The sequence below is a fragment of the Chaetura pelagica genome, unplaced genomic scaffold (genome assembly GCF_000747805.2).
Source record: "Chaetura pelagica isolate M959 unplaced genomic scaffold, ChaPel_1.0 scaffold363, whole genome shotgun sequence".
In the NCBI taxonomy this organism is placed as follows: domain Eukaryota; kingdom Metazoa; phylum Chordata; class Aves; order Apodiformes; family Apodidae; genus Chaetura; species Chaetura pelagica.
Genome location: NW_009952720.1, coordinates 1777561 through 1790925, shown reverse-complemented (window position 1 = coordinate 1790925; position 13365 = coordinate 1777561). Strand labels below are relative to the sequence as shown.

Below are 13365 nucleotides of genomic sequence, written 5' to 3'. Positions count from 1 at the left end.
AGAACTTCTTTGCTGTGAGAGTGCCAGAGCCCTGGGCCAGGCTGCCCAGAGAGGCTGTGGAGTCTCCTTCTCTGGAGACATTCCAACCCCCCTGGCCACGTTCCTGTGTGATGTGCTCTGGGTGCCCCTGCTCTGGCAGGGGGGCTGGGCTGGGGGAGCTTTCCAGGTCCCTTCCAACCCCTGGGATGCTGTGAAAAGGGACAGAAAAGGGACAGAGAAGGGACCATCATCCCAAAGAGACTTCATAAACGAGGCAGGAAGAGGGTGCTGAGCAGTGATGTGGAGCAGAGGAGGAGCAAAAGGATGGAGCTTGGGGGGCAGATGAGTGAGACCTGCCCAGCCTGGCTTTGCTTTTGGCTCCCAGAATTTAGAAAACCTGCTGATCCAGGGGTGCTCTGATCAGCCAGTTAATCAAACTAGGAATGCTGGTTTTAGGTCCAAGCTTAGCTGGAGCTGCAGGGGTGTTAAGAGTGAAGGGCTTTGCTAGGGTCACTGCATCACTGCTACTGTCATTTTCCTTCTGGTGATGGCCCTGGATGGAGGAACATCCCCAATAATGAATGAGTGTGTTTGTCTAAAAGCTCATGGGATCATGGCACAGTTGATTTATGGAGAGTTCAGAAAGCCATGAGTATCCTCCAGTTGCTTTTTGCTTCTTTTTTCCTTGGTAAATGTGTGTGTGATTAATACAGAAACATAAATCTTGGTGAGTCAGCATATAAATATTATTCTCAGCTTTACATTAAAGGGTCAGTGTCCACCTGAAATGTGGGCTCTTTCCTCCTTACAGCTCTGTATGCTCCTGCTTCTAAGGCCCCAGCCAACTGATGTGGTTTTTCAATCACATTTTTTTTCATCTCTTCCAAACTACTTTTGTGCTCTCCTTGCTCACAAGCTTCCCCCTTCCCCCTTAAAAGGGACTGCAAGGAGAGAAACAGACCCACTGGGCATGGTCTGTGGATGGGGAGAAGCTGATATAGGGGCAAACAGAGAGGAAAATAGATGGGGTTTTTTTCTCTGAAGAGAAAAATAGCAGGAGCACAAGGTGGTTGCTGCATGGCCAAAGTGTGCAGAGCTGCCTGCTGGTCTCTTCATGGGGGCATGGCAGGACCCAGCAGCATCCTCATGGCTTCTCCTCTCCTTCCCACCACCACCCTGCAGGCTCCTAGTGGCCTTGGCTCAGCTGCCAGGTGCTGAACCTGTAGGAAATGCTGAACCTGTAGGAAATGCTATTTATGGTATAACTTTGCTAGACAAAAAGGTTTTGAATATTTAGGAGGGGGAGGGTGGGCTTACAGCCTCCAGTAGCTCCACTGGTAATAAAGGCTCTGCCTCTGCTAAGTCAGCAAATTTCCAGGTGTCCATGCTTTACTATATTTTTTAAACCTGTTTAATCCCCAGAACCCATACACAGCAGTATTTTTGGTTTTTTTAAGGGCTAATCATCCATTTCATAAAAGCCTGGTGGAGTCTGGGGTTGGGGGGGAGGGGTGGAAATAACACTATAAAAATGCAGGAGCATAAAATCTGAAGAGGTTTAGAGGCATGGGATTGTAAAAGATCACAGAAGGTCTGTGGTGTTGCTGTAAAGAATCAAACTGGACCATTCACACACACCCCCAAGCTGCTTCTGCACAGTGCATGCCTGGGAAGACTTTCCTAAAATAACCCCAGAGAAGGACAGTCAGAAAAGCAACAGAGAAAGGAGGTTTCCTGACCTAGAAATGCTCAGGATAAATAGATAGCAGGGTGGTATTTCTTGGAGCATCCTTGAAGGATCTCCAAGGGCTTTGCAGGCTGGGGGAAGTGAAGGCCTCTTGCTTGGGCTGATGAAATGCAGCCACCTCCAGGTCAGGATGCAGCAGGAATTTGTTTGGGAAAGAAAAGAATTGCCTTCTGCTTTCAAACTTGCTTTTGAGGCACTGAGGGTGGAAAGAGCACTTGAAAACCAAAGGAGTGTGGTTGTCCCTCCATTGCACCTCAGTACCAGCCCCAGGAACCATCTCTTGCCAGCAGTTTGAGGCTGCTTTTTGCTTCCTGTGACCTTAGGAGGTCAAGCAGAAATCAGACTTCTAGTGAGTTTCCACCCAGGAATCTCAGGTTCTCCAGCTTTTTCATCCATTCCTTTGTCTTTTCCAAGTCCCTCCTGTTTTCCTTGGGACAGGCTTTATACCAAACCAGAGGAACACTGTTCACTTCCCTTGTTAATATTTCTGTTTGGCTTTTCTTTGGGGTGCATTTTCTTTTTTTGTTAGCACGTGCTGGGCAATGTCCTTGGTGAGCTCACAGGAAAGGTGCTGCCAAATGCAATCCCTGCTGGTTTTTGACTTCCTGTGAGTCCTTTCCTCTGCCCTGCCCCCACCCCTCAAATAAAAAAAAACACCCCCAAACATCTTAATGCATCAAGGGGAGTCTGGTTTGGATTCCTTTTATATGGGAAGCAGGTGTCAGGGAGACAAAAAGTCAGATCAACACCTTTTCAGTTGTTCAGCTTTCTCTGCTGAACAGGAGAGGGTCATTTCCAAAGCAGGTTTTCTTTGGTTGGTTTGGGTTTGGGGTTTTTTAGGTGCTAAATGAATGGAGGGTCAATTTATGAAGTGTTTGTGCTGTTGTGAAAATTTGAGGGGACCCTGAGTAGAGGTGCTGGTGTTGCCTGTACTTCCTGCTGGCCTAGGGTGCCCCCATGGTTGGGGGGCTATGAACAAAGAGGATGGATCCCAAGGTCACTCCTGGTGGGCTGAGACATGCTCTGGTGAAGAACCAAGCCTTGGATCCTGATCACCACCTTTCCTGGAGTCTGGAATCGCCTCAGCCTTGAGGTGTAGTCCTTGAGACTACACCAGCAAGGCTTTGTTGACCTGTAGTGCTTCCCTTGTGTGTCCCTGATGGGCAGTGATGGCCAAGACTCTGGGGTAGAACTTTGATCATTCACCTCAACTGGTGGCTTTAATGTCAAGATGGGAGATGGCAAGAGAAACCCTTGGAGGTGCAAGGACCATTTTCATGGGCTGCCCCCATTCCATTTGCTCTCTACACAATAGTGGGTTGCTTTGTTGGTTTTTTTGGATGCTCAAGGCACCTTCTGCCTTTCCCTGAGATGAGCCAGTCTCACCTAGGAAAAAAAAACACCTCCCATTGCAAAAGGGTTTCACCAATTTGGTCGTAGACTCATAGAATTGTTTTGGCTGGACAAGACCTTTGAGATCATGGAGTCCAACCATTGACCCAGCCCTGCCAAAGCCACCACTAACCCATGTCCCTCAGCACCACATCTACAGGGCTTTGAAATCCCTCCAGGGATGGGGACTCCACCCCTGCCCTGGGCAGCCTCGGCCAGGGCCTGACAGCCCTTTGGGTGATTAAATTGTTCCTGATATCCAGTCTAAACCTCCCCTGGCACCACCTGAGGCCATTTCCTCTTTTTCTATCACTTGTCAAATGCAGCAGCTCCCCAGCTTAGAAACAAGGTGATTGGTGTCACCTCATGGAAAGGGTCACTTTACTTGATAAACTTGCTCTAAGCTTGGCCAACCCCTGATACATCAAGGGCTGGTGAAGTTCAACACAGAACCCAATTCAGCTCCTGGTGAAATCCTGAAATGTGATCTCTATTCCTTTATTCTCTTCCTGGAATGGACACTGTCCCTCCCATGCCCAGGAAAGAAGGGAACAAGTGCTGGGAGGCCCCAAGTTTTGCCTGCAGAGCCCTTGGTGTCCTGCCACAGCCAGCCTGTCCCTGCTTTCCCTAATGTCACATTCAGGCCCTGGTTTTTCTTTTTTCACAGCAACTGGATGAGCTGTGTCCTTCAGAAGGCTCTCTTCTCTCATGTTACAGGCTGCAGGAGGTGATGAGGCCACCATCTCCCCTGCTGAGCTATTCTTGTATCCCATAACCATCTCAGCTGAGAACTTGTCTCTGATTTCCAGATGAAATTTGTTGCTTGTTCTCCATCCTTGTCTAAAAGGTCTAAAAGCCTCCTGCCAGGAGATGACTTTTTCTGTGCATGTGTGTGTGTACAGAGTGATCAGATCCTCTCAATATCTCCTCAAATCTTGCACCATGAGCCTTGCAGTCCAGCTACACACCTTCTGCTTGCAGGTCCCTATGAAATCCCTCCACCCTGTGTAGTCCCTTCTTGGTGGTGGGTGGGGGTCAGAAGTGAATTCCTCTAGCTGGGCAAGAGAGAAGGTAGCAGAAATAAGGTGCAGCTTGTAGCCATGGGGATTGGATGTGGGTCAAAGTGGTCTTTAGGCATCTTGGGGGGTCCTTGAGGAGCTCTGGCAGAGAAATCCTACCTGGGTCTTGGCCTCACAAGGGGCAGGTGGGGCCATCTGCCTTCAGGAAGGAGTCAAGCCCACTCCTCCCAGAAGTGATGAAGGTAGGTAGGTCCTGACTCAGGTTAGGAGCTCAGACCAAACTTGAAAGCTGCTTAGACCAAACTTGAAGTTTCCTTCAGCTTTGAGAATGGATTGTCTGGAAAACAAAAAACCACCATGAAGATTGGTCTTCTCTTGCTCCTTTTTCTTCCTTTGCCACTACGGCCAGTAGGTCACTTGGTATCTTCCTGGTGCCTTTTCTCTGCCTGTGAGGTAGTTGACAGTAGATGACTGACAGTGGATGACTCACAGGGATGATGGGGGTTTTTTTAATGCCAAGTTTCTTTGGGAGCCACGTAGACAAGCAAACATCTCATCTTGAGGTGGCAACCTCAGTGAAGATCGTAATCAAGAGTCATCACCACCCTTGGGTCTGTACACGTAGCAGGGTTGGTTGCCATCAGATTTATGGGAAAAGTGAGACCTTTCCCCTTCAGGAGAAACATGCCTGAAGGGAGAAATTCCCTAGTCTTTCCAAAACACCTTTGCTCATTTCCTAGCTATTCCCTTTTGCTAGACCACATTGGGGTAAACATCTTTTTTATCTCCCTGATGTTCAGTCCAAACTCCACCAGGCAACTTTTCACTTCAGGAGGTTGGGCTGAAGCCTTTGCCTTTCCATCAACACCTCCTATAGCCCCATCTCCCCAAAACTTTGCCCCACGAGATGAACATCTTGCAATTATTGTTAGAGCTGGAGCTTGATGATAAGGGCTGTTTTAGCAGCCACCTTTGGTTTGAAAGCTTGGGTTGATGCTACAGCAGTTTATGGGTTATTGATGATATTTTAGCTGCACGGTAGTTGGTCTGGCTTGGGTCAAGCCATCAGTATTGTCCAGGTTCTGTGAAATAATGGCTGGAAATGCAAAGTTTCATCTGTTCTAGGACAAAATTCTGGCTCCCTGCTGGCACTGTCACCACTGGCTCAACATACTCCCTTGCTGGCCTGGTGCTTTTCTTCTAGAAAGATGAAGGTTCCCCAAAAACAATTCCTAGTTTATAGAATTGGTCCCATTACAGAACAAATCACTCAGTTCCAGAGCACTTAGAGCCATCACTAGGTGGAGTTTCACTCATTTCCAGAGCACTTAGAGTCATCACTAGGTGGAATTTCACTCATTTCCAGATCAGAAGCTCCCTTTGATGTATGACTGATGGGACTTGGTGACCCCAGAAAATCCTGCAGGTGGGTGCTGATGTGGAATAAGTTAGGAGAAAAAAAACCTTGGTGGCTTGTAAACATGGTGTTGGCAAATCATGAAGTTTGAGCTTCAAAAGCTGCTGGGATAAAAAGTGACATTTTTTTTGGTTGTTTCATGCAGGAAGGGGGGGAAAAATTATTAATAATTAAAAAATAGGCTTGTCCTACATCTTATATGACCTGAATCAGAAATGGCCAAATGTCAGGAGGTTGCAGCTACCACACAGAAACTTCATTTATCACCAAAAGGAGAAAAAAAAGCTCCTTCATCCTGAGATCAGCCCTGGCCTAACTGCACCATTTCCTTACCCAGCCTTGGTTAGGGAGCCCCAGCAGCAGGGAGTGATGATTTAGTCCCTCTTGTTACCTGAACTGTGGTGGGGCCAGACCACACAGCTTGGTTTTTTTTGTTGTCCTGCACTTGGATGGCACCAAGTTCAAGGGTGTCCTGACCCAGAGTATTGCAGTGGTTGTCAGGATGGTGCTGACAGTGATAAGGGAAGTGATAAGGGCAAAGTTTCAAGGTGGGGATTTTATTTATATATATATATGTTTAAGCTGACTCATGTGAGAAAAATCAAAGCAAACTCAATCAGTTCCCAGTGATGTGAGCCCCTCTTCAGGTCTGGAACAGCAGCATCAGATCTCAAAGCTACACATGGGATGAAGGACAACTCCTCAGAACTTGAGCCAGGAGGGATCAGATCCTTTCCAAAAGGAAAACTAGTGGGTGTTTGTGGGATACAGGCAGTGTCAGTCCCAGGGAGAATGGGGATAAGTGAGGCATCTTTGGGGGCAAGGAGAAAGCCCATGGCAGGGGGGCTGGAACCTGATGATCTTTAAGATCTCATCTAATCCAAATCATTCCAAGGTTTCTAAAATGTCTCTATCCCCAAAAACAATTCCTAGTTTATAGAATTGGTCCCATTACAGAACAAATCACTCAGTTCCAGAGCACTTAGAGCCATCACTAGGTGGAGTTTCACTCATTTCCAGAGCACTTAGAGCCATCACTAGGTGGAATTTCACTCATTTCCAGATCAGAAGCTTCCTTTTGATGTATGACTGATGGGACTTGGTGACCCCAGAAAATCCTGCAGGTGGGTGCTGATGTGGAATAAGTTAGGAGAAAAAAAACCTTGGTGGCTTGTAAACATGGTGTTGGCAAATCATGAAGTTTGAGCTTCAAAAGCTGCTGGGATAAAAAGTGACATTTTTTTTGGTTGTTTCATGCAGGAAGGGGGGGAAAAATTATTAATAATTAAAAAATAGGCTTGTCCTACATCTTATATGACCTGAATCAGAAATGGCCAAATGTCAGGAGGTTGCAGCTACCACACAGAAACTTCATTTATCACCAAAAGGAGAAAAAAAAGCTCCTTCATCCTGAGATCAGCCCTGGCCTAACTGCACCATTTCCTTACCCAGCCTTGGTTAGGGAGCCCCAGCAGCAGGGAGTGATGATTTAGTCCCTCTTGTTACCTGAACTGTGGTGGGGCCAGACCACACAGCTTGGTTTTTTTTGTTGTCCTGCACTTGGATGGCACCAAGTTCAAGGGTGTCCTGACCCAGAGTATTGCAGTGGTTGTCAGGATGGTGCTGACAGTGATAAGGGAAGTGATAAGGGCAAAGTTTCAAGGTGGGGATTTTATTTATATATATATATGTTTAAGCTGACTCATGTGAGAAAAATCAAAGCAAACTCAATCAGTTCCCAGTGATGTGAGCCCCTCTTCAGGTCTGGAACAGCAGCATCAGATCTCAAAGCTACACATGGGATGAAGGACAACTCCTCAGAACTTGAGCCAGGAGGGATCAGATCCTTTCCAAAAGGAAAACTAGTGGGTGTTTGTGGGATACAGGCAGTGTCAGTCCAAGGGAGAATGGGGATAAGTGAGGCATCTTTGGGGGCAAGGAGAAAGCCCATGGCAAGGGGGTTGGAACTTGATGATCTTTAAGATCCCATCTAATCCAAACCATTCCAAGGTTTCTAAAATGTCTCTACATGTCTCTATATGGATATATCTATATGGATATTTAAAATCTCTACATGGGGTGGTGTGTGTGGTGCATATAAACATGTATTTTGCTTACTTTAAGTCCCTTCTGCATAAAGCTCATCTGTGTTACACTTTGTGTGTGTCATCATGAAATGAAGAACTTGCTGACCCATCGATCTGCTTCATCTCAGCACTTGAGACCTCCCTGTGGTGCTGAAGCCAGTTCTGGGGTCCCCAGCACAGGAAGGGCTTGTTGGAATGAGTCCAGAGGAGGCCACAGAGATGATGGGAGGGCTGGAGCAGCTCTGCTCTGGAGCCAGGCTGGGAGAGTTGGGGTGTTCAGCCTGGAGAAGAGAAGGCTCCAGGGAGACCTTAGAGCAGCTTCCAGAGCCTGAAGGGGCTCCAGGAAAGCTGGGGAGGGACTTGGGACAAGGGCAGGGAGGGATGGGATGAGGGGGGATGGCTTTCAACTGGAAGAGGGGAGATTTAGGTGAGACATTAGGAAGAAATTCTTTGTTGTGAGGGTGGTGAGAGCCTGGCCCAGGTTGCCCAGGGAAGCTGTGGCTGCCCCAGCCCTGGCAGTGTTGAAGGGCAGGTTGGATGGGGCTTGGAGCAGCCTGGTCTAGGGATGTGTCTGTGCTCATGGGTGATCTTTGAGGTCCCTTCCAACCCAGCCCCTCCTGTGATTCTATAGTTGCTGGTTTATTTCCAAACTGCTGGAAAACAAATATGTGTCCAGAAGTGCTGAAAAGGGTCAGTGCTTCCTCCTTTGTAATTCACTAAGTGTTGTCCCAGCTGCCAGGGCTGCCCCAGACCACGTGCAGAGTTGCTCCAACCAAGCACTGGGCCTGGCCAGATGTGCCTGGAGGTGCCACCATCCTCTCCAAGCCAAGGCTGCATGGAGTGCAAGCTCCAGAACTCAACACAACTTGATGAGCAGATGAACTCGGGTGTCCAGGGCTCCTGGTGCAGCCACTCACCTTCCCTAGAGCCCACAGATGTTTGGTGACCCCACCAGTCACCTCCTAGCCCTGCTTCCCAGCACGTGGGCTGTGACTTGGCTGGATAACCTCCCTGGGGTGCCAGGAGGTGCCCAAGAGATGCAGCCCTGAGCACCATGGTGGGAGGGCTGCTGTGCACCAGCTGCAACTCCTCACCTGCCTCTGACTGGTGAGGAATGGCAAGAAGAAGGCTGGGAAGAGGAGCAGCTCAGCCTCTTCCACATGCCTGTGTGCAGAAAGACGTGCAGGAGGAGGTTTAGGACAGTAAGTTCATCGTGGGGAGGGTGGAATTAGGGCCAGGAGCTTGTGTGGGGGCACAGGCAGGGGGCAAAGCAGCTGCCTGGAGAAGGTGAGGGTGGGAGGGGAGGGGACTACAATTGGTACCAGATGCCACCAGAAGCTAATGACCTGACAAACGCTGTGCTCGTAAACCAAATTCTTTCAGAAGGAAGCAAAGGGAAATCCAAGCTAGTGAAAGAATTTGCAGCAGCTGCCCTGAAACCATTTCTCACTTCATAAACAGGTCTGCAGTGAAAAAAAACAAAACAGCCCCTTTCTTCTTGTTCTCCTTTGTGGTGTCCCCCCCCCTCCTCCCTGTGCCCACCAGCTCTTTCAGGTTTCTCCTGTGTCTCTGGCTCAGTAGGCTTGTCCAGAGCCAACAGCACGTTGTGTTCCCTTCATGTCCATGTTGACATCAACTTCTGTGTCTTCATTTTTCCCTCTGTGTCATTTGTGGGGTCATTTTGTGCATCTTTGGCTGGAGAGGGTGAGTCAATGTGAGAGGTGAAGGTGGCCTCTGCCCTGGTGAAACACCCCAAACCTGTTGGCAGCTCCATGTGGAGCAGGGGGCAGAGGGGGGAGGTGTTTGGATGCCATTTGGGAAACAATTGGGACCACTGTCCCCTGGTTGGCCCTCATCTTCACTGTGGGTCTGTTTGTGATGCTTAATGAACCAGCACCTCATGGCTGGTCCTTGGTGGTGAGAAACCATCATGTGGTTTCCAAGTGATGGGAGATACATGGTCGTGTTCCCAAGGAGCTGATGTCAACATGCACAAGCTTGAGATGCTGGGTGAGCCTGTGGAAGACCAGAGCTGCTGAAGCCCATCAAAGCAGAGAGGGAAGGTGACCAGAGCAGGGTGGAGGAGGAAGAAACCACAGCATGTCCAGCTTCTGCCTGGGCATGGAGATCAAGCAACTCAGCTGCCAAGGTCTCAGGGGGGCACTGCTTGTAGTTGGAAGAACATCTCATCATGAGTGGTTCCCTGGTGTCTGCAGAGGTTTATTCTCCAGCTCAACCTTTTCCTGTGGTTGGGGACTTCTCTGTGGAATCTCTGATGTCTAATACAGGGGTTAGGCACCAGCAGAGGTGATAGGAAGGGTAGGGTTGAGGCTGAGCCAAGGCAGAGCTGGGTAAAAGGAACCTTCTGGACATCATCAGGAGAGTTCAAGCCTCGAAGAAGCTGGAGCTGAGGGATGGGTGTGCATCTCTGTAGGCATCTGTGGCCTTCTGAGCATCCCACACAGATGCAGGAGTACAGAGAGTCCTTCCTTCTTGCAGAAGGCCTGGAACTACTCGCTGATACCTCCTCTGCTTTTCCCTGCAGCTGTGTCCATGGTCCCTGTGCAGGATCAGGAAGCTGCACACGCCCACTGCTTGCTGATGCTGCCACCCTCAACTGCACCTCTGATGGTCCAAGGCACATGGTGTGCATCGTGGCCTGCAAAAGGGGCTTTGTCCTCCACTCCAGCAATGGGAAGAGCTTGGGCTCCACGCAGGTGAGTAGACCTCAAAGTGGGGGTGGCCTCTAGTGAAGCAAGGTTTCACCACCCTGAGGTGGTTGGGGTGACCCCAGGACACCTTGTTCCTCCAGCCCTGACCTCCTCACTTGCTCTGCCAACACACCTCAGCCCAACCTTTGTGCTGATGTTCTGGGGAGCCCTCTACTTCCCTCACTGCAGACCCTCTGTCTGGCCCAGCCTGGTGCTGCCTGCAGACCTTGGCTCTGCAGGGAACATCTCCAGCCAAGGCAGCACATTCCCCCAGAGGGGAGAGGTGGACATTTCTGACCTCTGGTTGGGCGTTGCTGGGAGAGTTAAACACCCCAGAGGTGTTTTTTTCTCTTAAAGCTGGAGTTAGTGGCTCAGGAAAGAATGAAGTCATTGCAGAGTGACTTTATTTAGAGGCAGTTGGCAGCTCTGGAAGCTTTTCTTCCTTTGTGCTGTGTTGCAACAACACTGCCCACAGCAGTGGGGCACCACAGAGGTCACCAGGAAAGGGTTTGTCCTGCTTTCCAGAGGGCTGGGGATGCCCCATCAAAGCTGCAAGCCAGGACAGCTCTCAGCTGTTGGCCAAGGAGACCTGGGAATGATGTGTCCTCAGGAGCTGAGCTGCCTTGGGTCTGGGTAGTCACCTTCACAGGGTGGTGGGCAGAGCATGTCCCATCCTTGGGCTGTCCCTAGAGTGGTGGGAACAGGAATCTCCAGGATTGAGCTGGTCCCTGCACCAGCCTGAGTGAGAAGATGAACTCACATGGGATGGAGACACATGGAGGTGAGTCAGTCCACATCACAGCATCAGAACCAAAGGCTGGTTTGGGTTGGAAGGGACCTTAGAGATCGTCCAGTTCCAACCCCCCTGCATGGGCAGGGACACCTCCCACCAGCCCAGGTTGCTCCAAGCCCCATCCAACCTGCCCTTCAACACTGCCAGGGATGGGGCAGCCACAGCTTCCCTGGGCAACCTGGGCCAGGCTCTCACCATCCTCACAGCAAAGAATTTCTTCCTAATGCATCTGGCTATTAATTACATGTCAGCAGGGTGGACCTTTTGTCTACCTGGAGAGTTGCAAGGGCTGGTGACACCTGGCATGCAGGTGTTGTCCTGTGCTGCCAGACCAGGTTGTTAGACCAGCACCACCTGTTCACATGAAGCCTGTGGGTCTGTCTGATGGGGCTTTGCTTTTCCCACAGGAGGAGCTGGTGCTGACGTGCAGCTCAGGACGGTGGGACCGGGCTGTGACTTGTGAGCCTGTTGACTGCAGGGTCCCTGACCAGTCCCACGTGAATTACGCCGAGTTCTCCTGCCCCACGGGGACCACCTTCCTGAAGAGCTGCTCCTTCTCCTGCACCCCCCCAGCCAAGCTCCAAGGTATGGTCTGGTGTCCTGAGGGCTTCCAAGTCCTTCTTGGTACCCCCTTTCCATGCCTGTTACCCTGCATGTTCCTGGTTATCCTGCCAGCCCAGGTGGCCTCTTGAGAGACCTCCTGAAATGGTTGGGTATCCATCCCCCTTGACTGGGGACACCATCACATGAGAAGGCTGCCTCTGCCTCTGATCCCTTGGCTGGCAACCCTTGTCCATTAACCTCAGAGTGTAGGGTTTTTAGCTGGTGAGCTCTGGCAGCCCTCCAGCATGATGGGGATGAGCCAGGCAGCCAGCTCAGACAGATGGAGAGGACTTCAGAGAGCTAGAAGTGGCCCAGTGCCTGGTGGCTGTGGGAAAGCTGGTGGTTCAGGAGGCTTGGGGCTGTAGAAAGCCATAGACACTGATGCCTAGAGCTGCAGAGCAGGCTGGGGGAGATGTTCACCACCCAGACACGGCCCCACAGCCTGGCTTTCATTCTACCAACTCCATCAATAGCCACAGGAATGTTTTGAAGCCAAGGCAGAGAAAGAGCTACTGTTCCTGTGTGTGCAGGGCTGGGCTGGACAGGATTTTGGGGGTAATTGCCTTGACAGCTTCAAGCTTTGGGACTTGATGTGAGTTTCCACCAGTGCTTTTGCTCTGAACAATTGCCTACAACAAATCATTTTAATAGGTGCCCTGTTTTATGGAGACATTTATAGCTGAAGCTTATGAAAATAAGTTACTTTTTCAAAAGTTAAATCTAGGAGCAAAAAAAAAACCTGTAGGGAATTAAGGTCTTGCATCATGTTGGGGGTTGGGGGAGGTGCCAACAGATCCCCAGCATGAGCTGGTCAGAGGGGAGTGTGGAATGATGACACCCCAAATTCTGCATGAAGCAGACTGGGGTGGGTCAGCTGAGGACAAGGCTTTTATCTGATGCATCACTTACATCTTCTTGTTCCTGCTAAAGTCAATGGGAGGTTTGCTAGGAGCTCCCTTGGTGGGAAGGCATCCCCTTGGTGGAGTGTCCTGGGTGACAACTGCCCAGAGAAGCTGTGGAAGTTGTTCAAGACCAGGTTGGATGGGGCTTGGAGCAACCTGGGCTGGTGGGAGGTGTCCCTGGCCATGCAGGGTGGGGGGCTGGAACTGGATGATCTTGAAGGTCCCTTGCAACCCCAAGCATTCTGTGCCATTCAGCAGCTGCCCTGAGGGCTGGTGGCACCCAGCCAAGGCTGCTGAGCCAGCAGCTCAGCTCCCAGAGGTCCAGCTCACTCAGCTGAGCTGGCTCTGAGCAAGGATGGGCCTGGTGCTTGTTCTCCCCAAGGGCTGGCATCCTTGTAGGCACACTCTTGAGGATAATAAATGCTAAGAACTGGCAAGGGAACCTGCTGGTCCAAACCCCTCAGTAGGAAGAGCCCCATTCAGTCCAGCCCAGCTTTATTTCTTGCTCAGCAGTTCCCAGTGAAGCATCCATCAAACACACCATGTGGGTCTTCCAGTCCTGGACACCTACCACAGAGCTGTGCAGTTCTGGCCACCCATCAGCTGGGTGCCATAATACTCAACACAAGCCTTTCTAATAGTGGGTGGTTTGAATTCCCAGTCACACCAGTTCAGGTTCCCACGTTTGTTCTCCTGGCACTTCCCATCTCCTGCT

General features: G+C 50.3%; 1 protein-coding gene across 1 annotated transcript in view; it reads left to right on the top strand.

Moving 5' to 3' along the window:
• PAPPA2 (pappalysin 2) overlaps positions 1–13365 on the top strand; it is a 64364-nt gene that overhangs the window by 23245 nt on the left and 27754 nt on the right. The window contains exons 12-13 of the mRNA XM_009994679.1: positions 10187–10358; positions 11553–11730. Coding sequence (XP_009992981.1) covers positions 10187–10358; positions 11553–11730 — 350 coding nt within the window. The remainder of the gene's footprint in view (positions 1–10186; positions 10359–11552; positions 11731–13365) is intronic.